At 55.5% G+C, this 27,639-nt stretch overlaps 2 protein-coding genes across 10 annotated transcripts in view; one reads left to right on the top strand and one right to left on the bottom strand.

Annotated features, from left to right (window-relative positions):
• Positions 1-702: 702 nt before the first annotated feature.
• Positions 703-9,058, bottom strand: COMT (catechol-O-methyltransferase). Of its 4 annotated transcripts, none has more exons than XM_037141455.2 (6): positions 8,968-9,058; positions 8,489-8,589; positions 6,312-6,591; positions 5,270-5,463; positions 4,791-4,922; positions 703-1,423 (listed from the first exon to the last, which is right to left on the bottom strand). In XM_037141455.2, the coding sequence occupies exons 3-6, from the start codon at positions 6,589-6,591 to the stop codon at positions 1,223-1,225; spliced, it is 807 nt and encodes a 268-aa protein (XP_036997350.2). In that variant the 5' UTR covers positions 8,489-8,589; positions 8,968-9,058; the 3' UTR covers positions 703-1,222. The 4 variants fall into 4 exon arrangements, with proteins under 4 accessions (XP_036997350.2, XP_036997359.2, XP_036997366.2 ...); XM_037141464.2 differs by lacking the exon at positions 8,968-9,058 and adding an exon at positions 8,877-8,967; XM_037141471.2 differs by lacking the exon at positions 8,489-8,589 and having other exon boundaries at positions 8,968-9,052.
• Positions 9,041-27,639, top strand: part of TXNRD2 (thioredoxin reductase 2) — a 46,701-nt gene continuing 28,102 nt past the window's right edge. Inside the window, exons 1-8 of one of the 6 annotated variants that reach the window (XM_037141424.2) lie at positions 9,041-9,152; positions 12,462-12,527; positions 19,363-19,419; positions 19,745-19,889; positions 20,460-20,534; positions 22,354-22,432; positions 22,853-22,915; positions 26,830-26,900. In XM_037141424.2, coding sequence (XP_036997319.2) covers positions 9,041-9,152; positions 12,462-12,527; positions 19,363-19,419; positions 19,745-19,889; positions 20,460-20,534; positions 22,354-22,432; positions 22,853-22,915; positions 26,830-26,900 — 668 coding nt within the window. Of the gene's footprint in view, positions 9,153-10,663; positions 10,785-12,458; positions 12,528-18,285; positions 18,498-19,362; positions 19,420-19,744; positions 19,890-20,459; positions 20,535-22,353; positions 22,433-22,852; positions 22,916-26,829; positions 26,901-27,639 lie in introns of those variants that run through there. The other 5 variants (XM_037141416.2, XM_037141436.2, XM_037141429.2 and 2 more) reach the window with 5 other exon arrangements.

Genomic DNA, 27,639 nt, shown 5'->3' with positions numbered 1-27,639 from the left:
AATCCTTTCTACATACAGAGAGGAGGGGGCTTGCTTCTGGGCAGTACCTGGTCCCGGAGGCCCAGAGTGGTGTCCTGGCCAGAGGCTTCTCTGGGCAGAGGTGGGTTCATCCAGAAGAGGGCAGTCCCTGGGAGCCTCTGAGGTGACCAGAGGTCCAAACACTCTAGGGGTTGGAGTTGCAGGGACAGGGTTGGGGCTGGGGGCAGTGAGGGGTTCAGCAGAAGCAAACCAACTCTACCTCATCACTCACCAGCTGTGCCGCCTGGCCTGCCCCCACTCTCTCTAAAACAAGGCTGAGTGGGGCTGGGGAAGGTGCTTCCACTCAGTGCCACACAGGGGCCCTGAGGGGCCAGGTGCTGGAGAGACCGTGCCTGGCTCTGCTGTAGGGCTCAGCCCCCCACCCCCAACACCTGCTTGCTCAGGGCTGGCTGTGAAGGGTGGCCAAGTGCCCTGTTCTGGTTCCCCAGGTGAGAGGGCCTCCAGGTGGGGACTTAGCCCAGCTGGGAGCTATCCCTGTGGGCCTGTGGCAGGTGTCCTCAGTCTGGCCACTGGAGGAGCGGATCGGGGCTGGGAGCCCCCAGGGGACACAGGCAACATTAGCACGCGGTGGGGGGGGGGGGGTGCTGTGTGCTTGGCACCGACGTGGAGGCCACCGGGGGAGAAGGAGCAGCGCAGTGGTTGAAAAGAAACACAAAATCAACGTCTTATATCCAAATATCTATTTAGATCTTTAACTACCAATTTGGCATTTTTAATCATGATATTAGTGTATGAGATTATCAACAGTCAACCAGTTTTAGTGAAGTTACATTTCATTCTTAAAAAGAACTCAGAAGAATCAAAGGTGTGTTGTATTATTGGTCACAGCACTGTCACTGAGGCAGTGCTGCCACCTGGTGACTGCAAAGCCAGAGGACAGACAGTACACAGCCCAGGTCTGCAGAGGTTCCCCACTTCCCTCCACTTCCTGTGCCCAGGGACCTGGCCCTGTAAGAAACCCTATGGGAATGCTGCTGGGCATCAGTGGCAGGGTCATGGGCACCAGCCACCCTGATTTGGTGTTTACTTTGCAGATGTACTGCAGCGACTTTGCATGGGGAGCAGATTGCCCTTGGGGTGGGTCAGCTTGTGACAGCCTGCGGCTGCGCGCAGAGGGGCCAGTGAGGGCTGCAGCAGCACATCCATCACAACCTTCATAACCAGACCCAGAGCAGGTAGGAAGTCAAGGCCGTGCTGGGCTGCCTGGGCCCGTGTACACGGCCTTCTCCAGACCATCCATCACCTTTGAGTACTCCAGGTAGGCGGGGAAATGTGTGCACTCGAAGTGGCCACTCCCACGCACGTGTTCCAGAAAGTCTGGTGCTCCTGGGACGATGACGTTGTCAGCCATCAACACCGTCCCCTTCCGTAGCAGGCCACATTCCTGCAGGGTGCAAGACAGATTGGAGGGGGAAAGGGTCAGGAGTGCCCAGCAAGCCTGCTCCAAACCAACAGAACAGATGTACCTGGCCAGGTGGGGGCTCCAGATGGGGGCCTGATGATGGGGTTAGCCCCTGCTACCAGCTCCTGGGGTCACAAGGGTCCCTCTGCAACCCCCACCTCCCCCCGCACCCCGGCAGTGATCACTGCGGGAAAGGGCTGTGCTGAGCGCAGGTCCCACCTCTAGAACCTCAGCTCTGTGAGGAAGAGTCTTCCTCTGTTCACTCCTGCATCCTTGGCCCTAGAACAGCCTATGCTACACAACCGGTGCTCACTGAATGCCAGCTCGGTGAGTGAATAGAGGTAACAAGGGGGCCAGGATGCGGGTCACAGTGCTAAGCCCAGCGGGTCCCTCATCACCCAGTGCCAAGAAAATATGGCTTCTCCAGATAGAAGAAATGACCGGTGCCTGTGTGTAGCACTGGGTGGGGGGCGGAGGAGGGGCAGATCTCCCCACCACAAGTCTGCCCCACCAGGGACTCACTTTGGACATCCCTAAGCCCCGGGTTCGACATGCCCCATTCCATCAGTGACTGGGCCCTGGGCAGCTGGCCTCCACTCCCAGTTCTTGGCTCTGCAGAAGAGCAGCAGGACACAGCCTAGATCACCCAGCAACCCCAGTCTCTGAGCTATGGGAGGGGCTGCTTAGTTACCGGAAACAGTACAAGGAGGGGCCTTACGAGGGAATGTTTACCTTGGGGGAGCAAGACTAGGGCAGAAGTCACCCTAAGTTGCCTCATCTCCTGGATTAGACTTTGGAAGCACAGAATTTTTTTTAAATTTATTTACTTAATGGCAACTGTTAAAAAAAATCCCAAACATGAAAAACAAAGGCGAACACAGGTGACCCCAGGTGGGTCTGACATTACTGGCGGGACCACCTGCGTGGGGCATCTCCAAGTGACCGAAAGTCGCAGGGCTGTAACTCACCCCCCAGGGGGGTATGCCCCAGAACACAGTCTTACCGCAGTCTTGGCCCTCCTGATGGGGGCTGCAAAACATGCAACCGTGAGCTCAGCGAGGCTGGCACAACCCATGAGGCAGAATTTGAGCAGAAAGTGTCATTATGAATCATGGAGTGTTTTCTCTTAGAAAAAGAACTTTCTAGCAATATTGCCTAAAAAGACCAAATAGAGAGCAGCCTGGGAAGGGGGGCCCCTGGAGGGTAGCGCGGGTGTGGGGCAGGGAACGCACCAGGTGAGCTGGGAGTGGGGGCTCCCTGCACGGAGCGTCTGCTGAAGGACCCAGGGCACGCCACTGCCCGCGGTGGGACAATCAGCAAGTTGAAAGACACCAGACACAAAACCATCCAGTTAACCAGGAAAGAAGGCACGAAAGGAAGAAAACTTTGGCCACCTTAGGAGGGTGCTAGGGCCCAGCCATCCCTGAGGAAGCTGGACATCAGGGGGAAGGCGGCGGTACTAGCACTGCCCCTCCGGACACCAAGCACCTCCCAGCCAAGGACACAGGCCCCCTGGAGACCTCTGGCCGGAAGCTGGCAGAGCCTGAGCGAGTCTGCTGCGCTGCTCGCCGGAAGGAGGAGACCCTGTTCAGAGGTCTAGGGCGCAAGTGTGAGATGATTCTAAACTGTCCACAGTTCATCAGCCTCCCAGAGGTGGGTGTGGGCTGGGTTAGCCACACTGGCTTCTAACAAAGGGTGTGGCCCCCAAACTGAGTCACACACTGCACCCAGCCCTCAGTGCTGCTCCTTCGGTCTGTCTCTAGCTCTCTCACCTCTGGCTTCAGGGGAAGCTAAGCCAGCTACCACGTGGTGAGCACACCTCAAGCAGCCCTGCAGAGATGCCTACGTGACAAGGGGCTGAGGCCTCCTCAAAGTTGGTGGCCATCCAACTTTGAACTGCCACCTGCTCCCGCCACCCCTTACTCCCAGCGGAGGGCAGGGGCAGCCAGCCTGCAGAGCCACAGGTGAGGGGCTGCAGAACCCTCGCTTAGGTATGGCCACTCCCACGTGTGACTTCTCTTTTGAGCAAATGACCGGCCCTGAACAAGAGCACGGAGAAAACGATCAGTTTCCTAGTCACTAAAAGGCTGTATCTGCTGCTTTTCTGTAGTCATCGTACACACCAAAGCTGCTGGAATCCTCCATGCTCTCGGTGACACAGGTCCAACTGGACTGGCCACCTGGCTTCCACCCTTAATACCCGATTCTCGGGTTCACACTCCTCTGCCTGGTGGAGCTTTCCCGGCCCAGGCATGTTTCCATACCTGTACCATGCCTGTCCCACGTGTCTCCTTGTCATCTCCCCACTGACCGCCAGCCTTGGCCAACACGGGTGACCAGCCCAAATTCTAGTCCCCAAGCGCCCTCCCAGTGCTCCTGAGGCTCCCACCGGCTGCACCAAGCCCTCCCGCCCAACTCTCCGCATGCGCAGCAGGGGTCTTGCCTGGAGACAAGTCTCACCTCATCCTCAGGTGCTTGGGCGTCCTCATGCCTCTCCTCCCCCATGTGGCATCTGAGGCCCTCCACACAGAGCCCTGGCCCACTGCCCAAAATCGGCCTGCTCCTGGAACATCCTGTGCCCTTTTGAATCCACCAGAACCACCAGGTTCCAGGCGCTGCCCATCCTTCAGCCATGCCTCCTGTGCTCTCAGTCCATCTGCACTGGGCAGAGTAACTGGCCCATGGGGGAGCACAGGACAGATAATGTGGGACAGTCACAGGATGGTCCGTGGACAGGGAGGCTGGGGTGGGACAGAGCATCCTAAGCCCTCCATGAGGGCCAAGGAGCTGCTGAGTGTCCCCTGGACTGCCAGGAGGCACAAGGCAGTGATTATTCATATTAAGTTCCATATGTCAGCTCATGATGGGCCCCACAGTCCACCCTCCTGACACAAGGCAGCGCCACTGGTCACCACTTGGTGCTGGTTGAGCAGCTGGCACCAAGGGCTGGGACAGTCTCAGGGTGGGGAAAACAGGGGTGTTGCATAAGGGGCCTCATGAGGAAGGAGGGCAGGAGACGCCGGTTTCCCTAACCAGCACCAGCGTGCAGACGGAGAGCCAGTGCGGCCACCAGCCTGCTTCCCTCCTGCCCCCCTGCCCCATGTGCTCTCAGATCAGACTGTCTGGTCCATGGGCTCACCCACCCTGCTGCCCTGGCGGGGGCTGCTCAGAACCCCGCTCCCCCAGGGCTGCCTGCAGTCCTCTGTGTTCCTTGGGCCACCTGTGACCTTCAGGGCCACCCTTGGCAGGGTTTGGCTGGAGCATCTGGCTCTCGTAGAGGCTGAGGCCCACCGGCCGGGCAGCCCCTGTACCAGCATCCAGCCCATCCCGGTCGGGCTGCGCAGCTCACCTCCAGGAGGATTGTGTCTGGCAGGTACCGGTCCTTCCAGTGGTCTAGGAAGACCATGTCCAGCGTGTCCACGTCATATTTCTTCTTCAGCTGGGGGATGATGTCCTGGGACGCCCCGATGATGACGGTCACCTACGATAAGCTCCGTCAGTGCTGGTGCCCAAGGGGTCGGAGACCACCAGCCTGAGCGCCCAGGCGAGTGTCCACCGACAGTGTCTCTCGGGTTCTGGTGAGAGGAGTTTCCATTCCGCCCCCTCCCTCTGAGGGGTGTCCTGCTCTGTGGAACCGAGCAGCAAGAACACCCTCACAGAGTTGCGGGGGTTCCATGAAACCTGGCCCAGGAGGCTCCGTGGGCCTGGCTACAGCAGGATAAATGTGGCCTTGAACCACGAGGGGCAGGCCCCAGGCCCTCTGCCTCCCACCCACAGATGCCCGGCCCCTGTCAGTGTCCACATCTGCCACTGGGGGATGTGTCGCACCTTGTCCTGCAGGCCTGCAAACTCCAGCATCTGCTGCGTGATGGCAGCATAGTCGGGGTTGATCTCGATGGTGAGCAGGCGGGCGCTGGGCTGCAGCAGGCGGGCCATCCGCACGGCCGAGTAGCCGCAATAGGCCCCCAGCTCCAGCAACGTGGAGGGGCGCTGCTCTTGCACTACTGCATCCAAGATCAGGCCTTTGGGGGTGGGAAGAGGGGATGAGTACAGGCAGGAGGAGACCCACTCCCAGTCCGGATGAGCAACAGCTCCACTCAATGCCTGGCCCCCAACCCACCCCCAAGGCCATGGTCCCACTATACACCCCCAATCCCCTACTAGCTTCCATGGTCCCTTAGGCCTCTGTGCCTTTCCACACACTGGTCCCTCTCTTTCCATGGTCGCTGGCTGACTCCTATGGGTCCTAGTCCAGAGCTGCCCTCCATGGAAGCCCCCATCCCTTCCTGCCCATGGGCCACACTCAGGGTCTGCCTAGCTCCCTTGAGCTGAACATTTTGAAGGGTTCTGAGGGGGCTGGACAGTGACTGTCACATCTGTCCCCAGGGCTGGACTTGAGGGATATAGCACAGCACATGCCTGTGCCCATGCTGGAGTACCAAGGTCAGGAGGCAGCCCAGGGAAGGGCCCCGCGCCCAAGCTGGGCAGAACCCAAGGGGTTCTTTGCCTCCCCATGCCTGACTGGGACACCCAGGAACGCTCGGGCCACCATGCACCAGCCCCCCCCCCCACTCTGAGAGATGGCATGTGAGCACGGGGCTGCAGGAGCCCCCCCTGTCCCTCTAATATTGGCTGCTGGTCTGAACAGTGGCCTCCTGGGTGGTTTATCAAATGTCTCTCTCCATGGGGTCTCTGCACAGCCTTTGCTCCTGGCTGGGCAGATGGTGAGGCCTCCAGGGCTCCAGATAAGCCCCTACACCCCGACACCCAGAAACGGGGTGGTAACAGGCCCCTCTGGTCAAGGGGCTATGCTGCCTGGCTGGTCCCCCCATCCCTGTATTCACTGCCTGCTGGCCAGGCCACCACCCACCTTTCTTGTCACCCACGTTCATGGCCCATTCCTTCTGCGAGCAGTAGGTGTCGATGGCCTCCAGCACACTCTGCGGGTCACCCGCCACAGCGTGCTGCAGCGCGTAGCGCAGGATGCGCTGCTCCTTTGTGTCACCCATGAGCCAGTTGTTGATGGGCTGCAAGACCCACTCGTTCCAGAATAGAAAAAGTACTAAATTGTGGTGTCGCAGGAAGAGCAGCAGAGCCAGCAGCACCAGGCACAATAAAACTGTCAGCAGCAGGGGTAGGCCTTCCAGCATCTGAGACACAGTAGGGGGTGGGCGGGTGGTGGTGGGGGGCAGAGGAGAAGAGAAGGGAGTCAGGGGAGGGAGGCCAGCTCCAGGGCTTTGTGACTGGCCCGGCCCCTTGGGCTACTGCACACCTGCCCTCCTGGCTTACCTGCTTTCTCCTAGGTTTGGTGGTGCTACCACTGGTACCCCTTATGCTGATGGGGGCCCCAGGTTCCAAAGGTCCACCAAGTGCCCCAGAACATGCCTGTGCCTATGCTGTAGTCCAGACGTCAGGAGGCAGCCCGGGGAAGGGCCCGATGCCTGGGCCCTGGGCCGGGCAGAACCCAAGGGGAACATCAGCCCAACCCTCCCACAAACAGCTTCTGGCTGGGACCGAATCCTCACACACACAAGTGTCTGCAAGTGTGTGTCTGACAGCTCTGCCTGGGGCCCTGCTGGTCACCTTCCCCAACAGCCTGGGCCAGCTGCTGCCCTGACTGAGGTGGGCACAGCTGGCCTGAGGTCATAACATACGGCACTGCTGGGGGGGGCCAGTCTATGTGCAGCCCACATGGGCGCCCACTTAGGATAGTCCGGAATCTCTGTCCTTTAAGTGAGTAACCAAACAAGGACATAGGTGGTCCCCGGGCCAGGCACAGGGGGTAAGTCTCTCTTTTTTTAACCTCACCCAAGGATACGTTTTATTGCTTTTAGACAGAGGAAGGGAGAAAGAGAAAAAGGGAGAGAAACAGAAACATGGATGTGTAAGAGAAACATTGATTGGTTGCCTATCTTAAGCACCTTGACCAGGGATCGAACCCACGACTTAGGTATGTGCCCTGACTGGGGATGGAACCAGCAACCTTTTGGTAGAGGAGATGATGCTCTAACCAACTGAACTACCCAGCCAAGGCATGAGTCTATCTCTTGACAAGGAAGGCTAGCCCGGCTGCCTGCACCACAGTGGGAGCAAGATGTGCCAGTTTTACCAAACCTGCAGGTATGGTAGGACCTCCCCCTGCCCATCCCCCTTCAGGCAGGTAGCTCAGGACCTAGTCGGGTGGAGCTGGGGCAGGGCAAGGCTGAGTCAGCCCAGAGAAGAGTTCCGAAGAGATAGGAACCTCACTTCCAGAAGTGCTAGCTAGTGAGCCCAGGTGGTATTACATGAACCAACTGCCACCCCCATTCCGCTTTTTAATTTTTCACTTCAATGACTCTCAAGCCACCCCCCCCTCCTCTCTCTCTTTTATTTATTTTTTTAAAATTATTTATTTATTTTTTAGAGAAAGGGGAAGGGAAGGAGAAAGAGTGGGAGAGAAACATCAATGTGTGGTTGCCTCTCACATATCCTCCACTGGGACCTGGCCTGCAACCCAGGCATGTGTCCTGAATGGGAATTGATCCAACGACCCTCCGCTTCACAGGCCCCTCCGCTTCACAGGCCGGTGCTCAATCCACTGAGCCACACCAGCCAGGGTCAATCTCCCTTTAAAACACGCAGTCGCCTCTGAGCAAATCAAGCTCTCTTCCCTACTGCCAGTAGTTACTGAGTAAGATCTGTCCTCACGCTTCCGCCAGCACCTGGCTGGGTTGACCCCGTGACACTGCTTTCCTCCCAGGACCCACACAATGCCCCTCAGAGGGAAGCTCAGTCTCTGGCAAAGGACACAAAAGCCTCTGGCTGGAAAAACCACGAAGTTAGCCAGTCAGGCCTGGGGTGACTGCCCCTTTTTCTACTTTGGCAGAGCGAGGGTGGAGGTGGGGGGTGAGGAGTTGGGGCGGTTTAACGAGGCCGCACTACCCGGACCCAGTCCTGAGGGGTCTTGGGCTATTGTCATTGTCTCCCTGGTGCGGCAGCCATTCCCCTGAAAGGAAAGGCCCGCGGGTACCCCAAGGCCTTCCCAAGGGAACCTGTTGGGGGTATTACCGAGCTTCTGGGCCTGGGCCCCACTATGCCTCCACGTCCAGGGTTCTGCCTGATCCCAGCTGCAAGCCAAGTGTGACTCACTCAGGATGAGGAACAAGCTTCTGCAATCCAATCACAAGGTCAAAGTCCTCCCCTACAGACAGGCCCCTGCCCTAGGAGTTTGGATCCCCCACAGGAAGCGGGACACCCCACCCAGGTCTGCACCCCTATCCCCGCGTCGGATCTTGCCGCATAGGCACAGAGCTCACACTTCCTCAATCAAGTCCGGTTCCCCTTCCCCAACTCCCGTGCAGAGACGCCCCCCCCCCAAGGTCGGACCCCATCTTCTGGGTTCGAATTCCCCACCCCTCCAACCGAATCCCTCCCTCCAGGTCCAGAGACTCCTAACCGTGACCGGAGTCCTCTCAGCCTGGGAAGGACCCCAGCAATAGGTGGGATCTCTTCCCGGATGGAGCCCCGCAGCCCGCACGCGCACTCACTTTGCCCTGGCAGCCACCCGAACACCCGACCGGCGCAGGCAGTGCGGCGGGCAGCTCAGCCGCCGAGGCCCCGATGGCAGCGATGGCGGTGCGAGCGGCGGCGCTTTGGGGAGTCCCTGGGCGCTTCCGGGGGCGGATGCAAGCCTGGGCGGGTAGGGTGCGGAGCGCTTCGTTGGACACAGCAGGTAGGGCGGGGTCCGGCCGGGGCTGTCTGCCCGGGGGTTGTCCACGTGATGGTGTCCCCGCGTTCAGCAGTGTCAGCCAGGACAAGGAGTCCAGCAGTTTCCAGCCACCCCCAAAACCGGCTGGGTGACCCTGCCAGAGGTCCTGCCGGGTAAAGTTACCAGTGCTTGTTCACCCAGCGGGAGATTCACTGGGACCATCCCCTGCACACGCCACTGGCATCTGGCCACCTTCTCCCCAAGGCCCTAGTCACTGGTCTCACACAGCAAGTGCTCAAGACATTTATGTGCAGGACATCAGTGAGGAGATGATGCTAGGGAACCAGTGGGCTCTAAACGCCCACTGCCTGCCAGGCTCTGCAGGCGTCCTAGGGGAGGAAAGGACAGGCAACTCCACCTCTTGTAGCCACTGAGGACCCTGCTGAAACCAGGACAGTAATCACAGCAAGACTGAGAATGCAGGAGTGCTGTGAGGGTCCAGGGCAGGGGTAGGTCGCTGGGCAGGGTTTGGGTATGTGTTGAAGAGCTTGAGCAAGGACCAGGTGAGGGCGCCTTCACAGAGCAGCAGCTGTGGGAAAGGTGTGGGAGAAGAGAGGCTGGGCTCTCTGCCACTGCAGGGGTGCGATGGAGTTCAGGACTGTCCATGTGTAAACAGGCAAACCTGTGTACTGTTGTGGCCTTGGGACACAGCGGAGCCAATGAAAAGATTTGTAAAGGAGGTGCCCCTGTGGTCAAAAGCCAGAGCCCTTTAGGCTGAGGGTTATGCCATGATCTAGTTCGCAATTGGGCAGGAGGTGGTACTGCAAGAATTCTGCCTCCTGTGTCGGGGTGATGAGCAGATAGGAACGGCCCCAGCAAGGACGCCTGGCCAAATTTTGAGCCTCCTCCTCTTCAGCCCTGCAGCTTCTCTAAGAGCAGAAAGGTGCCTGCCCCTGTCCCAGGCTTGTGGGGAAGCTGATGCAACCCCTGAACAGAAACCAGCAGGACAGCGCTGCTGGTTTCACCTGTTCCCTAACACTTGCTGCCAGGGTGTCCCTGTGGAGGCCAGAACACCTGTGGGCCACCTGCCCTCCCAGAGCAGTGTGTGGATCACTCAGCCTTGCCACACTTGCTAGGGTCCTATGCCGGGCACCATGCTCAGAGAAGAGCAGAAAATTCAAGGACAGCAGGCTCTGAACTCAAAGGCCAGACAGACCTTTATGGGTCAGTCCTGCCCGCCGTGCCTGGCTGAGGTGGGGAGGGTGAGGCCATAAGGCACCATGGGGCATGGGGTGCACAGGTGCCTCCAGTAACCCTGCAGAGTAGCACCCACCCTCCCACCCTGGGGTTCTTTAGGGTCCTTCCTAGCTAAACCTTCCCATGACTTTAAAGGCAGCTTTCCTACACTTACAGAAGGCTCCACTGTTGGCCTCTTCCAAGTGGTTATCAGACCCAGAGGGCCCCTGGGTGTGCACAGTGAGTGGGGAGAGCAGACTGCTAAAGATAAGCCCACAATCCACAGGACCAGCTGCTCTCCCTGAGCTCTGCCTCGTAGCTGGCTGGGTGGGGTGGGGGTCCAGGGCCAGGCCTAGGGACACGGAGACTCAGCGGGCACCCTGCTGTAGCTGCCAGGAGGACGGGCACCTGCAATGGAAGGTAGGGGTGTCCTCCTTGGCAGAGCCTCCCCCTGTGGCCCCCACGGGCCACCAAAGAGATTTGGCCCTGGCCAGCAGATTTGTGCTCCTCATCTGGCAGTGGCTTTTCTCCAATAGCCATTGGTCCTTGCTTCTCTGGGCTCATAGCGAAGCCATCAGAACAACAGATAGCAGTTTAAGACCCCTTTAGAGTCCTTGAGTTGGATTTGGAATTGGGTCCACTTTGGACTGGCTGCTCGAACTGAGCTGTGGCTCCCCTAGATCCACAAGTACCTGAGCAATCATCTCAGGTGCCTTCAAAGGCCTCCTCCTGGAGGGAACCTGGGTGAGCCCTGCTGCTTGGTGGACACAGCTGAGTGTCTCCATGGGACAGGCTGCCTGCAGGCCATGGGCCGAGTGCCTGGACATAGCTCTGGGCAGCCACTCCCCAAGCTTCCTCAACAGCAACCCAGGGCATCCTCTTGGCTCCAGCTCCTGTGTCCCTGGGCACTTGGCCCAGACCCGAGTGGCCTGTGGGGCATCTACTGAGCTGAGGTCCCTGACGGGCATGGGACGCTGGGCATTTTCCCCGCAGCCAGGACGGTTGAAGTGGCCACAAAAATGGCTGCTCTCTTCCCACTGACAGGCCTCAGCTCTGCTGCTGCTGTGGGGTGAGCTCGCTGACCTTGGATGGCAGACCCAGGACCCTGGACTTTGCCCAGGAGCAGCAGTCAACTCCAGACACCCTGGCAGCAGTCTGTGCCCTCCCCTTCCTCTCTGAGCACTGACAATTTTCTGTCATTTCTTTCTTTCTTCACAGGGAGCAGGGCTGTGTCTACATTGGGTGTCCCCGACTAGGGCCCTGGGTCAGAGCTCTCACAGGCTGGCCATACCGAAGGACACACCTGCCCTCAGCTACTCCCCACCTCCTTCCCTCCCTTCACGTCCTTTTTTTGTCTGTCTCTTGACTGCCTTCCATATCAGTAGTTTACAGAAGAGACACAGGCAGTGCTTTGTATGGGGCTGCAAGGACGCAAGCAGCCCACTGTGCCAGGCTCAGGAGTGGGGGATGTAAGCTGTCTCTGACATGACACCACAGTGAGCCCCAAAGGCATTCCAGGGGGGCACTCGGCCCCACAGCTCTTACTGTTGCTCGGAGTGGGCTCCCTCCAGAGCCTGGCATGCACCAGGTGCTCTGAGAGGCCTGGCTGTGCCTCCTGATGCAGGGACAGCTCTTTGTTGTCCCTCACCAATGACAAGGTAACCTTCACAACAGAAAGACAGGTGGATGCAAGAAAAGCATTTGCATCCTTCCTGGCTCAGAACACTGGGTGACTTTGGAGTTCAGAGCAGCCCTGCCAGTTAAATTTCCTACTTGAATGGTGGGGGTGGGAGGTGCAAAAGCAACTGTGCATCTCCCTGTCTCCCCATCTCCCTGTCTCCACATTTCCCAGTCTCCCCAGCATGGCACAGTCTCGAGATCCCTGTGAACAACCTGAGTGCAGCCGCTGCCCTCCGCCCCATGTGTGTGCATCACCCCAGCTACCACAGGGTGGGGTCTTGCATCCAATGAAACAGACCCTGTGCCACTTTTAACCGGATGGGGCTGCTTGCCCTTTGGAAATTGTGTCGGCCTCCAGGGTGGGTGCCCAGACTTGTCCTGCCCTTCCTTCTTACCCTTCACTCCTTACCCCAGCAGGACGGCAGGACTACGATCTCCTGGTGATTGGTGGGGGATCTGGTGGCCTGGCCTGTGCCAAAGAAGGTATGTATCCTGTGTCCTATGTCCCACTGGTATCCCCAAGCTTTCATGCCTGGGTGGGGATGTGCCCTGAGCAGAATGCACTTTCTCTGCAGTTGGCCTCCGGGGCCCTATCACTCGGCCGGGATCACCTTAGTACTCTTGTCCCTGTGCCCCACTCCACTGCACCCCTTTGGCTGTGTGCCTTGTCCTGGTGGTTGTCTAGGCGATTGTCCTGCCTAGCCTGCTGTTTACCTGCCCGGTTAGCTGTGGGGCTGACTCATCTCCCTTCAGTCTGTTGCTGAGGTGACTCTACTTAGAATTGTATATCCAGTTCCCATTACTGGCTCCACTGCCCTTGTTCTTAGCCCTGGCACCACCCCCGCAGAGGTGATGGTTGGTTCTGGTGGCTATGCCTCGCTCTCCAGGTCACCTGGGTGTCCCGGGCACCCAGGGACGCTCAGTTAAGATGAGTGTGCCGTAAGCGGGCTGGACCCAGAGCCACCCTGAGACGCTGCATGACAGTGTCCCACTCACCCAGGCAGCGAGCACACCGCCAGTGTTTCACTGTGGACCCTGTGCTCTGCTGTTGGGGTGCCCAGAGGCCTGCTCCCCAGTCTGAACGGCAAGGAGGCAGATGTGGGAGAGTGAAAGGGAGGAGGCAAGAGAGGAACAGGCCCCCAAACAAGTGGGACTTGGGGAGGCACCCTGGCCATGAAGCTGTGGCTCTCTCACAGCCGACACTGGGTTTCAGAATCAGATGGTGTAAAGGAAATTTGCTGCCCACTGCTCTTGTTCTGAGGGGTGGGGAAGGGGGGCCAGCCTGCACTGGGGGCAGGAACCTGGGAATCTCCGGCTGATTTGGAAGTCCACAGAGAGGCTGTCAGGCCTCACCCCCTGGGCCACTGAGCCACCACAGGAAACCAACTGGACAGACGGCCAATTTTCTGTCCCTTGTAGCAGGAGAAAGCCCTGGACCTTGCATCCACTCCAGTGTCGTCCCTCTAGAGACAGATCTCAACCCAACAGAGCGCTCTGGTCTGTCTTTGGCTTTTATAACAGTGGCATTTGTCCCTGTGGATGATCACACCTTTTTACAGCTTTACTGAGACATAATTGACATACAGTCACACATTTTTAAACAACCTGATAAGGTTTGGCATGTGTTCACTGTGAAACCAGTACTACAGTCAACACAGGGAATGTATTTGTCACCCCTGTATCAGTGTGCCAGGGCTGTCGTTAAACAAGTGTCACAGACTGGGCGGTCCAAACCGCAGAAAGGTATTGTCTCGTAGCTCTGGGGGCTGGAGGTCTGAGATCAGGGTGCCAGCGGGGTCGGTTTATGCTGAAACCTCTGTCTCTGGCTGGTGCGTGGCCACCTTCTCATTGTGTCCTCACACGGTCGTCCCTGTGTGAGTGACCGTGTCCAAACTTCTTTTTGTATAAAGGCACCAGTCAGACTGTACTAATGCCCACCCCTCTCATTTTAACCCAGTCATCCCTGGAAAGGGCCTATCTTCAAACAAGGCCATATTCTCAGATTCTGGGGGGTTAGAACTTCACTTTGGGAGGGGCACGGTTCAGCCCATGACAGCCCCCAAATTTTCCTCAAACCTCGAGAAGTCCTTCTGATCCCCCTCCCCGCTGCATCCCCAGACAAGTGATCTGCCTTCTCTCGTTATATGTGAGTTTGCATTTTCTAAAATGGTGTGTAAATGGGATCATGCTGTGTATATTCTTTTCTGGCTTCTTCCACATAACAACGTCACTGAGATTCGTCTACATCACTGGATATACCCACAGTTCATTTCTTTTTCTTGCTGATTAGTATTCTGTTGTGTGTGTGCGTGGACCATGTTCTGATTGTCCATTCCCCTGCAGATGGACATTTGTATTGTTCCCAGTTTTTCACCACTCTGAACATTCATGTGCGTGTGTGCGTATCTTTGTGTGGACGTACATTTTAAATTCTTTTGGGTAAATGCTTAAAAGTGGAACAGCTAGGGCATGTGGTATATCTCTTATTCAAGGTTTTTTTCTTCAATTCTTTCAGCAATGTTTTATAATTTTTCGATTTCCAAGTCTTTCATATCTTGTCAGATTTATCCCTATTTCATGTTTTTCTAACCGTTTTATTAACATACAAGTCACACGCCATGCAATTGACTCACTTAGGTAAATAACTCTGGTTTTTAGCACATTCATGGCGTTGTGCAGCGGCGGCCCCAGTGCGTCTGGACCGTCCTCAGCACCCTCACACCTGTCAGCGGTCACTTCCCATTCCCTCCACTCCTCAGTCGCTGGCAGCCGCTGCTCTCCTCTCTGTCTCTATGGGTTTGCCTCTTCCAGTTTCATGTAAATATGCAGCCTGTGTCACTGAGCACGATGTTTCCCACACGCATCCGTCTATACACACAGCATGTGCTGGTACTTCATTGCTTCCTGTTGCTGAATATGATTTCGTTGTATGCAGAGACCACATTTTGTTCACCCACTTGTCCACTGATGGGCCTTTGGATTGTTTCCGCTTTTTGTCTGCTGCTCTGAACACTTGTGTAAAAGTTTTCCCATGGGCATGGCTTCATTTCTCTTGGGCAGATGCCTGGGAGTGGAATCAATGGGTGGCATGGTGACTCTGGATTTTTTAGGAAACACCAGCCAGTTTTCCAAAGTGGCTGTGTTCATTTATGTTCCCGCCAGCAAGGATGAGAGTTTGAATTTCTCCATACTCCCACCAGCACTTGTTGTCTGCCTTTTAAAAAAGCTATAGCCCACTTTATGTAGGTATCAAATGGTATCTTGTTGTGGTTAACTTGAATCTTTTCATGTGTTCGTGACCTATTTGTATGTCTGTGGAGAAATATCAGTTCAGAACCCTTGCCCATTTAAAAATTGGGTTGTCTGTTAATTACTGAGTTATAAGAGATTTTTAACAATATATGAGGTCTTTCCAGAAGGTATCCAGCCATGTAATATGAAAAATAAAGACATTTGTTGAAGAAGATAAAAGATACAAGACACATTGTACATAGGATAATGACGCCTCAGTCTCCTTCAAAGTAGGCAGGCACCTGGGACCTCACACAGTTCTCCCAATCACCATCAGCTGCCCCACTGTATTTTCCTGAATCTCATCGATGGTCTGAAATCTCTTCCCTTTCAAAGGTGATTTCAGTTTTGTGAAAAGCCAGAAGTTGCAGAGCACCAAATGTGGGCTGCAGGGGGGCTGAGCTACCTGGGTGTTTTGCTGTCTCACCAAAACCTCTGCACAAAATGTGATGCGTGGGTGGGTACATTGTCATGATGAAGCTGCCAGTCATCAGCTGCCCATGGCTGTGACCTTCTGAATCATCTGAATAGTTTCCACAGAGGAATGTTTAAGCTTAATGCAAAATCTGATGCAGATTCATTGCTCTACTTGCTCAGTCATTTCGAATGCGATGACCACACAGTACACATGCTCACTCAGTGGTGTCTACCACCCCACTGACTAGTACAGTGAAGTCATCATTGTTCACACATGTGCATTCCACTCTCCTTGGCTGCCACATTACATCGATGCCATGCAAACGGTTCTCATTATATTACCAATGGCTGTACTTTTTCTGGATAGACCTCGATATTCTAGATACTAGATCCTTGTCAGATATATGATTTGCAAATACTTTCTCCTATTCTGTGGCTTATCTTTTTACATTTTTTTTGGTCAGTGAATCAAAATAAATGTTTAATTCTTCTACCTACAATTATTTAGAAATAATTGAATGTTTACTATGTTTCAAATATCATGCTAAGTTCTTTACAGATAATATGTCATGTTCTTGATAGTGTTCTTTACAGCACAAGTTTTTAATTTTCATGAAGGCCAGTTAGCTATCGTTTCTTTTGTTGATTATACTTCTGGTATCATGTCTAAGACACAGTTGCCTAATCCACAATCACAAAGATTTGTGCCTGTGTTTCCTTCTAAGAGTTTCACAGTTTCAGCTCTTACACTTAGGTTTTTAGTCCATTTGGAGTTAATATACAAATGTGGTGTGAGGTGTGAACATCTTGAACTGGTCACAGGCCACCTCCAAGCGACAATTCTCCCACTTCACATGTCCTGCAAGGACCTAACGACTGGGGGCTTCCATCTCTCTCCTCTCAGGCTTTATTCTCTGCTGTCGTACATTTTACTTTCATTTTCATGTTCTAAATGCCACAACACATTCTTCGTAGTTTTGTTTAAACAGTTACCATCTGGCATCATTTTCCTTTTCCCCTAAGGACGGTGTCCGCAAACATTTCTTGTAATGTGGCACTATGGGTAATGAATTCTTTCAACTTTTGTATGTCTGAGGATATCTTTATTTTGCCTTTGTTTTTTTTTCTTCTTCCCAAAAATATTTATTTATTTATTTTCAGGCAGAGGGGAAGGGAGAGGAACATCAATGTGTGGTTGCCTCTCGCATGCCCCCTACTTGGGACCTGGTCTGCAACCCAGGCCTGTGCTCTGACTGGCAATTGAACCAGCGACCCTTTGGTTCACAGGCCGGTGCTCAATCCACTGAGCCATACCGGCCAGGGCTGCCTCCATTTTTTAAAAGATATTTTCTCTGGGTATAGAATCTGAGGTAGGCAGGGGTTTTTTCCCTTTTACTACTTTAAAGATGTTGCTCCTCTGTCTTCTTGCTCACATTGTTCCTGATGACAGATCTTCCTTCATCTTTATCTTTGTTGCTCTACAGTGTATCTTTTCTCTGGTTGTTTAGGACGTTTTTCCTACTATTGGTTGTGAGCTATTTAATGATGATGTGCCTTGGTGTAGTTCTTAATTGCTTTTCTGCTTCCTAGATCTGAGGATTTATAGTTTACATCAAGCTGTGAGAATTTTTAAACGTTGCTTCTTTAGAAAAGTTTCCCATCCAGTCCTGTCCCCTTCCCTTCTGGAGACTTTCATTACACATGTGTTAGGCTGCTTGCAGTTGATCTGCAGCTCCCGGTGCTCTGTTCACTTTTCTATTTTGATAGTTTCTATTCCCAGGCTTTCAAATTTACTAATAAACGGTTCTGCAATGTCTAGTCTATTATTAATCCTGCTCAGTATATTTTTCACCCCCTGTATTGTACTTTCATCTCTACCGATTTGACTTGGTCCTTTTTTATGTCCTCCACGGTGCCCCTTAACTTCCCACACCTGTGGAACACGGCTGCCGGGCCTGTTCTGCTATTCTCGGATTCCAACATCCGAGTCCGCTCTCTCCACTCTCCACTATTTTCTCTTTAGGGCTTGTCGTTTACTGCTTCTTTGCACACCAGGCAATTTTTTGTTTGCATCCCAAATGCTTTGAACTTACCCTTGTTGGACTGTAGGTAGTTTTGTATTCCAGAAAACAATTCTAGAATTGTTTTCCAGCATGTCCTTCAAGTAGAAGACAGTTTAGACTTTTTGGGCCCTCCACGAAAGATTATTGGAGCTGTGTGTGGTCTAGGGCTCATTCCCCCCAACCTGAGACATGACCTTCCCTTGTGTTTACTCTGTGCTGGAACTGTCTTCTCCAGGCTGGCTGCTGGAGTGTGAGTACTGTTCCTGGCCCTGTGTGAACACCGTGCCCTTTGGTCCTTCTGGATGGTTCTTTCCCAACCTTGGGGCTTTTCCTCACACGCATGCACCGATCAGAGTCTCTGGGCAGCTCTCTCCTCTCTGGTCTTTTGTCCCAAGAACTCTGGCCGCTTTGGTCTCCCCAGACTGTGAGCCCCTCTCCTCTGCCCGGGAGGCTGCGGACTCTGCTGGGCCCCCTCCCATGCCGTGTCCTGGAGATAGTCCAGTCACGGGGCTCACCTTGTTTCTTTCCTGTCTCTTGGAGAGTGCTGTTCTTTGTTTACTGATGTCCAGTGTCCTGAAACCCATTGTATCGTGCATTTTGCCTGGATTTTGGTGGTTTCAAGTGAGAGGAAACATCTGGTCCCTGTTGCTCCATCGCAGGCAGATGTGGGAGTTGGCCATTGGTATGTTTGATGAGTCCCCTTGGCCGGAGCTTCTAAATCTGCCACTGGAATCCCATCATTAATTACTTGAGCTAAATGGGTTTTTAAATGAAGTCTTCTAAAGCCTCGTTTTAACTGGCATCCACGAATGGAGTACGTTCCATAGCATTGGAACACCGTGATTTCATGACATTTAAGTCAGGTGTGCCCTCTGAGGCGGCCAAGTCAGGGGCCTCAGGTTGGCCAAAGCAGCGTCTGGGGGAATCCCTGTGGTTAGCTCTGGCTAACTGGTGTCAGGTTCGGCCTCAGAACCTGGGATTCGTGGCTCAGGGGAACCTGCTTACAGCCAGCGGGGAGGCCAGGGGGCTCCAGTGAGGGCGGCGGTTTGCAGCCTGGGTCGAGCCTCTGCTCTGGGGGCTGGGCCCGGCCCCGCTGTGTCACCTCTCCTGAGCTTTGGTGTCCTCATCCTGATAGAGACAGCAAAGGCCCCACCAGGGGGCCCTGATGAGGGTAGACCATGGGCAGAGGCCCCACGTGGTGGTGTCTGGCAGGGAGGAGAGGAGGCAGCAAGTCCACTGGGAGGGCCTGGCAAGTCCGGTGCCTCCCCTGGGGAGTGGACACTCCTTTGATGCCTCCTAGCATGCTTAAGGTGGGCACTGGACTCCTGCTGAATTTCTAGGCCTGGCACCAGGCAGGGTGAGAGCCGGGCCCAGAATAGGGTTCCCACCTGTGGGCAGCATAGCTGGGTGGCAGGAGGCGGGGGGAAACTGGGGTGCACAACTGGTGGGCACCCCTGGCTCTGGTCTCATCCCACCCTCTTCTGGGTCACATGGGCCCCAAAGCAGCTCCTGATGTGCCCACCTGCCCTCTCCTCTTGTCATTCCAGCCGCTCAGCTGGGAAAGAAGGTGGCCGTGCTAGACTACGTGGAGCCTTCCCCCCGAGGTAGGTGGCCCTGGCCTGGAGCTGCGTGTCCTGCCGAAAGGGATGGGAGGGGCGCTGCGTTGTTCCGAGGGCGACTGGGCCCAGAGCCAGTCGCCACCTGCTTTCCAGTCTCCAGAGAGTATCCTGTTTCTCCCATGACCTGCCATTACTTTAAAGTTCCTCGTTCTTATTTAAAAATGACTCTGAACACACCCATATGGCAGGGTCACCTGGGCCATCTTTGAGTCACAAACACAAGTTAAAGGAATTCTCAACTGTAGAAGAACAGGAAAGCCTCCAGAGTCGCCTGAATGTAAATCTAAATGTGCTCTTCTCAACACACCAGGCACCAAGTGGGGCCTTGGCGGCACCTGTGTCAATGTCGGCTGCATCCCCAAGAAGCTGATGCACCAGGCCGCGCTGCTGGGGGGCCTGATCCGAGATGCCTCCCACTACGGCTGGGAGGTGGCCCAGCAGGCCCCACATGACTGGTGAGGAGCCGGGCTGTTTCAGTGCTTTTCTGCTACTCACAGGGGAGGCAGGGCTCATTCATCCGCTGGCCCTCAGGGGAGCGTGCTGTCCGGTGGGGCTTCACACCCGGTGCAAGGTCTGGAGACATGTTTGGTTATCACCACAGGGTGGGGTTAGGCGTGTGTGGCTACATCTGCTGGATAGCACCCTGGGATGCTGCTACAGGTCCGACAGTGTGCAGGACACCCCCACAGGGCATGACCTTACCCAGAGGCCAGTGGTTCTGGGTGGAAGTTGTTAGCAGGTGTCAGAGCCACGCACAGGCCCCTTCGTGGTTCCCAGGTGACCTGGACACAGTGTCCAGGCCACTATGGCCCAAAGCCCTGTTTCTCCTGAGTCTAAAGGTCTGTAGCCCCAAGCCTAGGCCAGGGGTGGCGGCCATGGGAAGGGATGTCGTGTTTTACCACTTTGAGAAACACCTTCATTTCTTGGTGTCCTGTGAATAGACACTTTGCATCTGACAATCTGTGTGGGAATCTACAGCTGCCACCTCTGTGACGGCTTTACCATTTTGTTCTGTGCAATAACAGGAGGAAGATGGCAGAGGCCGTTCAAAACCACGTGAAGTCCCTGAACTGGGGGCACCGGGTCCAGCTGCAGGACAGGTACTCAAGCCCTGCCCAGTCCCCTGGCCTCCTCTGGGTCATTTTCTACCTTGACAAGCCCTTACTCATGGGGGGCTCGGCAGCACTAAGGTGAGAGGCCCCGCTGCCCCTAGGAGGGAGTGTGCAGACAAGCAGCTGACAGGTGAGCGTCCTGGGAGTGGAGGCTGCCCTGCAGTGTGGCACCAGCAGAGCCCAGAGCAGCAAAACAGGAGGAGCAGGTTAGGGGAGACCAGGGCCGGGGCATGCCAAGGAGCAGGGGTGCTCGGGGCTGAGGGCACGCAGACCAGTTGGGGGCATGGAGAGGGCCATCCAACTGGACAGCCCCCTCCCTGGGTGGCAGACCTTTTCCTGCCGGAGCTGACCACAGCTATGTGGGGGGAGCCAAGTGAGCCCAGCCTAGCTGCTGCAAACGGAAGGCCAGGCACTGCCCGGTGAACCGCACTCTTTACCTCCCACCCCCCAGTTCCACACTGTGAACCCCAGTAATCTCACTCCTCATCTCACGCCTTCTGCATGGCGGACCTCATCCTTTGTCACTCGCTTGTGGCCCCCTGGGCATGGCAAAGGGGCCAGCGTTGCATGCTGGAGCAAAGGTGTGATGCAATTACTCTGGCCTGAGAGCGCTGGGCTCCAGCAGCCCTTCGGGTCTGCAGCCCAGGCGCGATGCCTCCTCGCACTGAACATCCTCCCACCGCTCAGTGGCTGCCAGGAGAGGTGCCTGCATCTCCACCCAGCTCGGGCTAGGATTTGCTCCTCGTCCAGTTCTGCCCTGTGCCCGTGTGGGTCATGGAGGGGACAGTGGTCCCCCTCAGAGGTCTGGTGGCCCCCTTCTGAACACCCTTAACTTGATCCCAAGGGGTCTTCTTGGGCTGTTTTGTGCGCTCTAACCTGAGAAAGCTGAGCCTGGATGCTGCTGCCCCAGCCTCCCCAGTGGTCCCACAGGGAGCTAAGCCGCATTGTGTCATTTCTTCTCAGAATGGGCTCCGTGTCCCCCAGTGCAGTTTTCCGGAGGCATCAGTCTGTGCCGTTTCTTCTGTCCGACCCCGAGGGGCACCAGACCGGCCAGGTCCTGGGCCGGCTCCAGAGCGGCCCACAGAAGGAGGCTGGTGCAGAGTTGTGTGTCTGCATCCCGCAGCTGTTAATGGGTTGCGGGGTGAGTGAGGGCTCCTGCAGGGGTTCCTGTGGCACATGGAGGCACCGGGTGTGCCACAGGGGAGAGCACGAGGTCAGGGTGGCGCCAAAGGCATACCAAAGCCACCGAGAGCCACCCCTACAGCACAGCCTTTGCGATGTGGAGGGGCGGGTGCTTCTGCACGTGCTGTGCCCAGCCGCCCTTCCGTTCTCATTGGAGCCTTCTCCTGGCCTCACGGTTCCCCGGAGCCTGGGGGCGATGCCTTCTGTGCACTCTCCCTTGCAAGAGGGAAATTGGTGGTTTGGTTGTTTGGGGGTAACTGGGTGCACATGGGAGCCTCTTCCTGTTGGAGGGTGCCTGGGTGACAAGGACTGACCCCAGGGGAGGCCCGGCCACTGCTGTCATCACACTCCAGGGCTGGACTTGAGCTCTCAAGATTGCACTGCCCTGGCTTCTGTCCCTGCCTGGCATCGGTGGTCGCCATGTCCCAGGGCACCCCCAGGGCAGACGGTGGCTGCCCCCGCCATGCCCCGCAGTGCTGTCCCTTCCCCACCTGAACCCTGGGTGGGGTGGTGCACTGTGGACCCCTGCTCACGTTTTAGCAGTCTGCACTGTGCTCCCTATTTGATCTTGTCGGGCATGCTGAATTTGCATAGGAAATGTTTGAAAACCTTATTTGTTTTGCAGAAAAGTCAAGTACTTTAATCTGAAGGCCAGCTTTGTTAATGAGCACGTGGTCCGCGGTGTCACGAAAGGTGGGAAAGAGGTGAGTCCAGACCTCTCCGGGGACCTCAGTGCTGTTCTCAGTACAGGTGCTGCCGAATCCGAGCCCAGATCCTCCCAGGCTGCTCATGGTCCTTTATGAGGGAAGAAATAGATCCCGGGCAATTCGAGTTGCACCAGACAGCCAGCCGTAGGGTGCGGTGGCCAGGGGGGCATTAGGGTGGGCCATCACTCCCTTGCAGGATTTTGTGGGGACTGCAGGCAACCGGATACCTGGTAAACTATGAAGTGCTCAGAGTTAGGACATTCCCCTGCCCTCTTGTGCCTGTCCCCTGGACCTTTGGTGGCCTCCCTGCTCCACAGGGTCCACGCTCTGTGCCCTGGGGTACCTGCTGGCATCAAGTCCTCTGCGCGGTGACCACGGTGCATCTGTTTGACTGTGGCTTTCTCGGTTCCTTCCCAGACTCTACTTTCAGCTGAGCACATCGTTATCGCTACAGGAGGGCGGCCAAGATACCCCACACATGTGAGTGTCCTCAAAACGCAGCCTCCGCCACGTCCCGGCCTCTGGGCTCCTGTGATACACTGTTTATACTCATGTTCCCCGCACCGCCCCCCTCCCCACTGCCCCAGCAGTGCTCCCCACTCTTCTCTTGTTTAAATTTTTTTTCTGTGGTCATTGTTACTTTCTGTTCCTAATTCTCTCTCGAATCCGCTCTGCTGAATCCAGTCGCCGGGACCCCGACACTGCTGAATCCTAAGAGCCATTAGTCCATTCATTCTTCCGAGGGCTTCTGGGCCTCCACCGGAGCCATCCTCCTCTGTCTCAGTGTCCCTTGTTCTACCCCCTGGGCCCGTTCTTCATTTTTTCTGGTCAGCCTCAAAACACTGGAACCTCCAGGGTTTAATTAAGCCTTGCTCTTCCTCCTCCAAACCCAAATCTTTTTTAAATCCTCCCCTGAGGATATGTTTATTGATTTTAGAGAAAGAGGAAAGGGGGAGAGAGAGAGAGAGAGAGAGGGAGAGAAAAACACTGATGCGAGAGAGAAACATCGATCGGTTGCCCTCCATTTGCCCCCCGACCAGGGACTGACCTGAAACCTGGGTATGTGCCCTGAGCGGGGATAGAACCCAGGACCTTTTGGTTTATGGGACAACACACCAACCAACTAAGCAAGCCGCCTGGCCAGAACCCAAGTTTGTTTTTTTTTTTTAATTGACGTAAAATTCACAAAATTTGACATATCACAAAATGATTGATCACAAAATGATTGCAATATGATTTTGTGACATATCACAAAATGCATCCTTTTAAAGGGTCCAGTTCAATGGGTATTTCAGTGCCATGCAACCATCACGACTCCTTTCTTCTAGAACATTCTCATCACCCCAAAGTGAATCTCCCTGTACCCCTCAGCAGTCACTCCCCACATCCCCCAGTCCCTGGCAACCACCGGCCTGCTCTCTGTCTCTATGGCTTTAGCTGTTCTGGACATTTCACATGGAGTCACACAACATGTGGCCTTTGCGACTGGCTTCCTGCACTTAGCATAACGTCTTCAGGGCTCGCTCACGGGGTAGCATGCGTCGGAACTTCTTTCTGTGTGTGACGGAATAATACCCCCTTGTGTGCTCGCCGCGTTCGGTTGATCCGCTTGTCCCTGGGGGAACCTCTGGGTTGCTGGCACTTTTAGCCTCACTGAGCATTGCTGCTGGGAGCATCTGTGTGGAAGTTCGTCTGTGGACTGAAGTTTTCGCTTTTCTTGGGTATATATCTGGGGGTGGAGTTGCTGGGTCTTGTGTTAACTCTGCATTTAACCTTCTGAGGAGCTGCCAGGCTGTTTTCCAAAGCAGCTGCACCATTTCATATTCCTACCAGCAGTGTGTGAAGGTCATACTTTCCCATTTCTTTGCATGTCTTGCAGGTTTTTTTGGTCAATAATGGAACTTTTCAAATAAAGCAACATATTAACTCTGGAACTCAGAATCCATCCCCACTGTAGGGTTTTGTTTATTGTTGTTGGGTGATTTTTCTGAACTGATTTTGTGAAGTTTTTATTCTTTGTTGTGTGAGGCCACTGAATTCTCTGCTCAGTTAGCTTAGTTAGCAGTCAGCTAATGACTGGACAGCAATTTCCTAAACACCCAGAACCAAGAAATCTACCTGCCTACGCCAAGGGCCCCAGTGGCGTTTTGAGGCTTCGGCACTCAGCCTAGCGGGAGAAACTCTGCCTTAGCCCTCACTTCCTGCTCATGCCGAGCCTGAGGTCAGCCCGAGGCGAGAGCTCGGGGCCACGCCAGGCTTCTCCCAGGGCTGCGCACAGCCCGCTGCCTGTGCCTGGCCATCTAGACCCCGGGAATATGCTGGAGCTTTCCAAAGCCTCTATGAACATCGCATTCCTCAGCTTGTTCTTCTGTGCTTTTCGTTCGTCTGTTGCGTGCGTCAGCCGCTATCCATCACTCCAGGCAGCCGTGATGTTCAGTCACGGGGCAAATCCTCCCCTGGGAGAGGCTTTCAGCACGGGGCGAGTTCAGGCGAGGCCAGATGAAGACAAGCCTATGGAGCGGGGTCTTCCGGGAAGCCCCCAGAGAGGTCAGCCAATGGCTGCTCTTTGGGAAGGAGCTTTGAACGGCTCCAGCTCTGTTCTGCGCTCTCCATACTGTCATTTTTCAAGGCTGCCACTGAGTTGGGGGATGGGACTGGAGTGAGTTCAAACTCCACAAAGCTTACCATCCTTAGCAAGTTTCAGCCATTTTTCTTGACTTAATGTTCCCTGTGTTGCCACAAGCCTTCGGTTAATTTCCAGTGTTATGAAAAAGTTGAATCTGTTTTTGCCAGTTGGTTTTGCTGTTGGAGGGGTGGACTTCGGGAGGTCCTCAGTCCACGCTGTTTTTGCTGATGTCCCCTCCTGGCCCATCCTTACGCGTGGGCTTCTCTGCCCTTCCCCCGACAAGGAAGGCAGAGCTGAGGAAGAGGCCCAGGTGGGGTGAGGGGGAATGGGAAGCAGAAAGGGAGGAAAGAGGGGTTTGTTTGGCTGAGGTCTCATCCTTGAGGGTCTCCCAGGGTCCCCAGGAAGTGGGTGCTGCAAGCCTTGAGCCTTCACATGGGCCACAGCTAAGAGCACAGGCCCCATGGGCCTGGGGGCCCCTCCTGCTTCCTGCTTAGACCCAGGTGGAGGGAAGAGCTGGGAATGGTTCTGTTTCTTCCCAGACACCCAGGTCCTGAAACTCCAGTTTCTGTCCGGTGCTTTCTCTAGGAGTGGGGCACTGAGAAAAAGCACACCTCCAGTCCTCAGAGACCCCTGGACCTGCCCCTCTGCTGTCAGGCCAGCACGAGCAGCCTCCAGACGGGACCAGGCAGCTGTGCACAGGGCTGGCCCTCCGGCGAGCTGCACGCCTCTGTAGGGTGGCAGGGCACCTTTGTTCAAGGTCACTGTAGCAGAGAGGGACAAAGGGAGTCTCTCTTAGTGACCCTTCACCCAGCAGCCAGGCCCATGTTGGTTCTGCCTAACACCCACGAAGGCCACAGTTAGCTCCCGGGAGCCGGGCCGTCATCGCAGCTCCTTTGAGGCGCTGGGCAGAGCTGCGTGCCCACGCCTGGGTGCCCGGTGCGGGGACTGGCCTGGCTCCACGCTGCTGGACCTCTGCTGGGCAGCGACTGATGTCTCTGCCCAGAGGAAGGCACCGCAGGAGCTGCAGGTGCGGGTCCTGGCTGTGCTGCTCTCCGACGCCTGGCCCAGGATGACCCCACTGGCCTCCCCCTGGGTGCCTGCCCAGACATTTTTGTGTTTTAGTCCCTTTGATTTTCATACTTTTCCGTTTTCCTTGAGCAAACCCAAGAAATTCCTGACTTTATTTTTTTTGCCAGTTGGAATCATAAACTGTTTGAAATCCATTTCCTCTCCAGCAGCACATCTTACTCTCACAGGCCCCAGGGACACTCGTCCTCGTGTCCTCCCTGCCTGCTCAGCGGCCCCTCACCAGGCCCCTCACCAGGTCCCCCTGGGACACGGGCCCTCCTGTGCTTTCCCTTGAGGGTACCTGCTCCCATCCAGCCGTCAGCCTGGCACCTGGGAGCTGGCTTGCTCCCCCACCCCACCTAGCTTCCCCTTCCCCTCCCACAGCCCTGCGCCCAGGTGAAGGGGGGTCCTGGAAAGCAGAGAGGAAAGAGCTGCTGGCTGTGCCCTGGCTTCCAGGTCACCTGGCACAGCCAAGCAGACCTCGGTGCTCTCATGCTGGCGTGCACACCGAGCTAGATATAGAAAGGTCCCTTGTCCTTAGAGGGGACAACCTGAAGTCTGTGGAGTGGGGAAGTGCGCCCCCAAGTGGGCTGGGGTGGTTCCGGTCATGTTGTGTCTACAAGATGGGCGTCCCCTTTGATGGAGTCTCCAGGGTGGGCCTCATGACACTCTTCTCACGTTGGCCCTTCTTTCTGGGTAGATCGAAGGCGCCTTGGAACACGGAATCACAAGCGATGACATCTTCTGGCTGAAGGAGTCCCCTGGGAAAACGTAAGCCCTGGCGTGTGCCTGAGTGGGGTTGTTCTTTGTTCTCCAGAAACATCCGGGCCGTTCGCATCCTTTCCCATCTCCCCGAGAGGAGGAAGAAAGCCCATGACTTGTGTCCCTCAGAGGGGTTGTTGACCCATCCTGTGACTGTTGGAAATGATGGCGGGTGTGTCACAAAGCGAGTCAGACATTTATTGTCTAGGGTTCCCGGGAGCTTCAGGGTCCCAGTGGGTCCTGTCAGGGACACCAGTCTGGGGTGTTTCAGGAAGGAGTTTCAGGTCATCAGAAAAGCCCTCAGCCGCTCCACCTCGGTCCGCCACCCCCGCTTTCACCTGGTTTGCACCGTGTTCTTCCCTGAGATCTAGCAAAGCAGGCTCCAGAGGCCTTGGAAATCACAGACCAGTTATGGAAATGAGACCTGCGCCGTGTGTGTGGTTTTATGCAAGAAGTTCATCTCCAAATCCGCAGGGAGGTCTGTTCCAGGTCCAGACAGTCCTGCCAGTGGGCTGTGGAGGGGACTTCATGCTCATAGGGACCAGGAAGACCACCAGAGGGCAGCAGAGGCTTGGTCGTCTGCCGCACTCTGCTGCCTTGGGACTTGCCTACAAGAAAATAAGGGTGGAAAAGTGTGTCCAGAGGTGGACAGGCATATGTGCACAACTATACATGTGGGGCAGTATGTGTGTGCATGTGTTCTGTGCATGGGGAGTGTGTGTGCATGTCATGTGCTGTACTCACCAAC

The sequence above is a fragment of the Artibeus jamaicensis genome, unplaced genomic scaffold (genome assembly GCF_021234435.1).
Source record: "Artibeus jamaicensis isolate MK-2021 breed Jamaican fruit bat unplaced genomic scaffold, CSHL_Jam_final contig_1128, whole genome shotgun sequence".
Classification (NCBI taxonomy): domain Eukaryota; kingdom Metazoa; phylum Chordata; class Mammalia; order Chiroptera; family Phyllostomidae; genus Artibeus; species Artibeus jamaicensis.
Note: the sequence above shows the minus strand (reverse complement) of the source record. Positions and strands in the feature narration are given on the sequence as shown.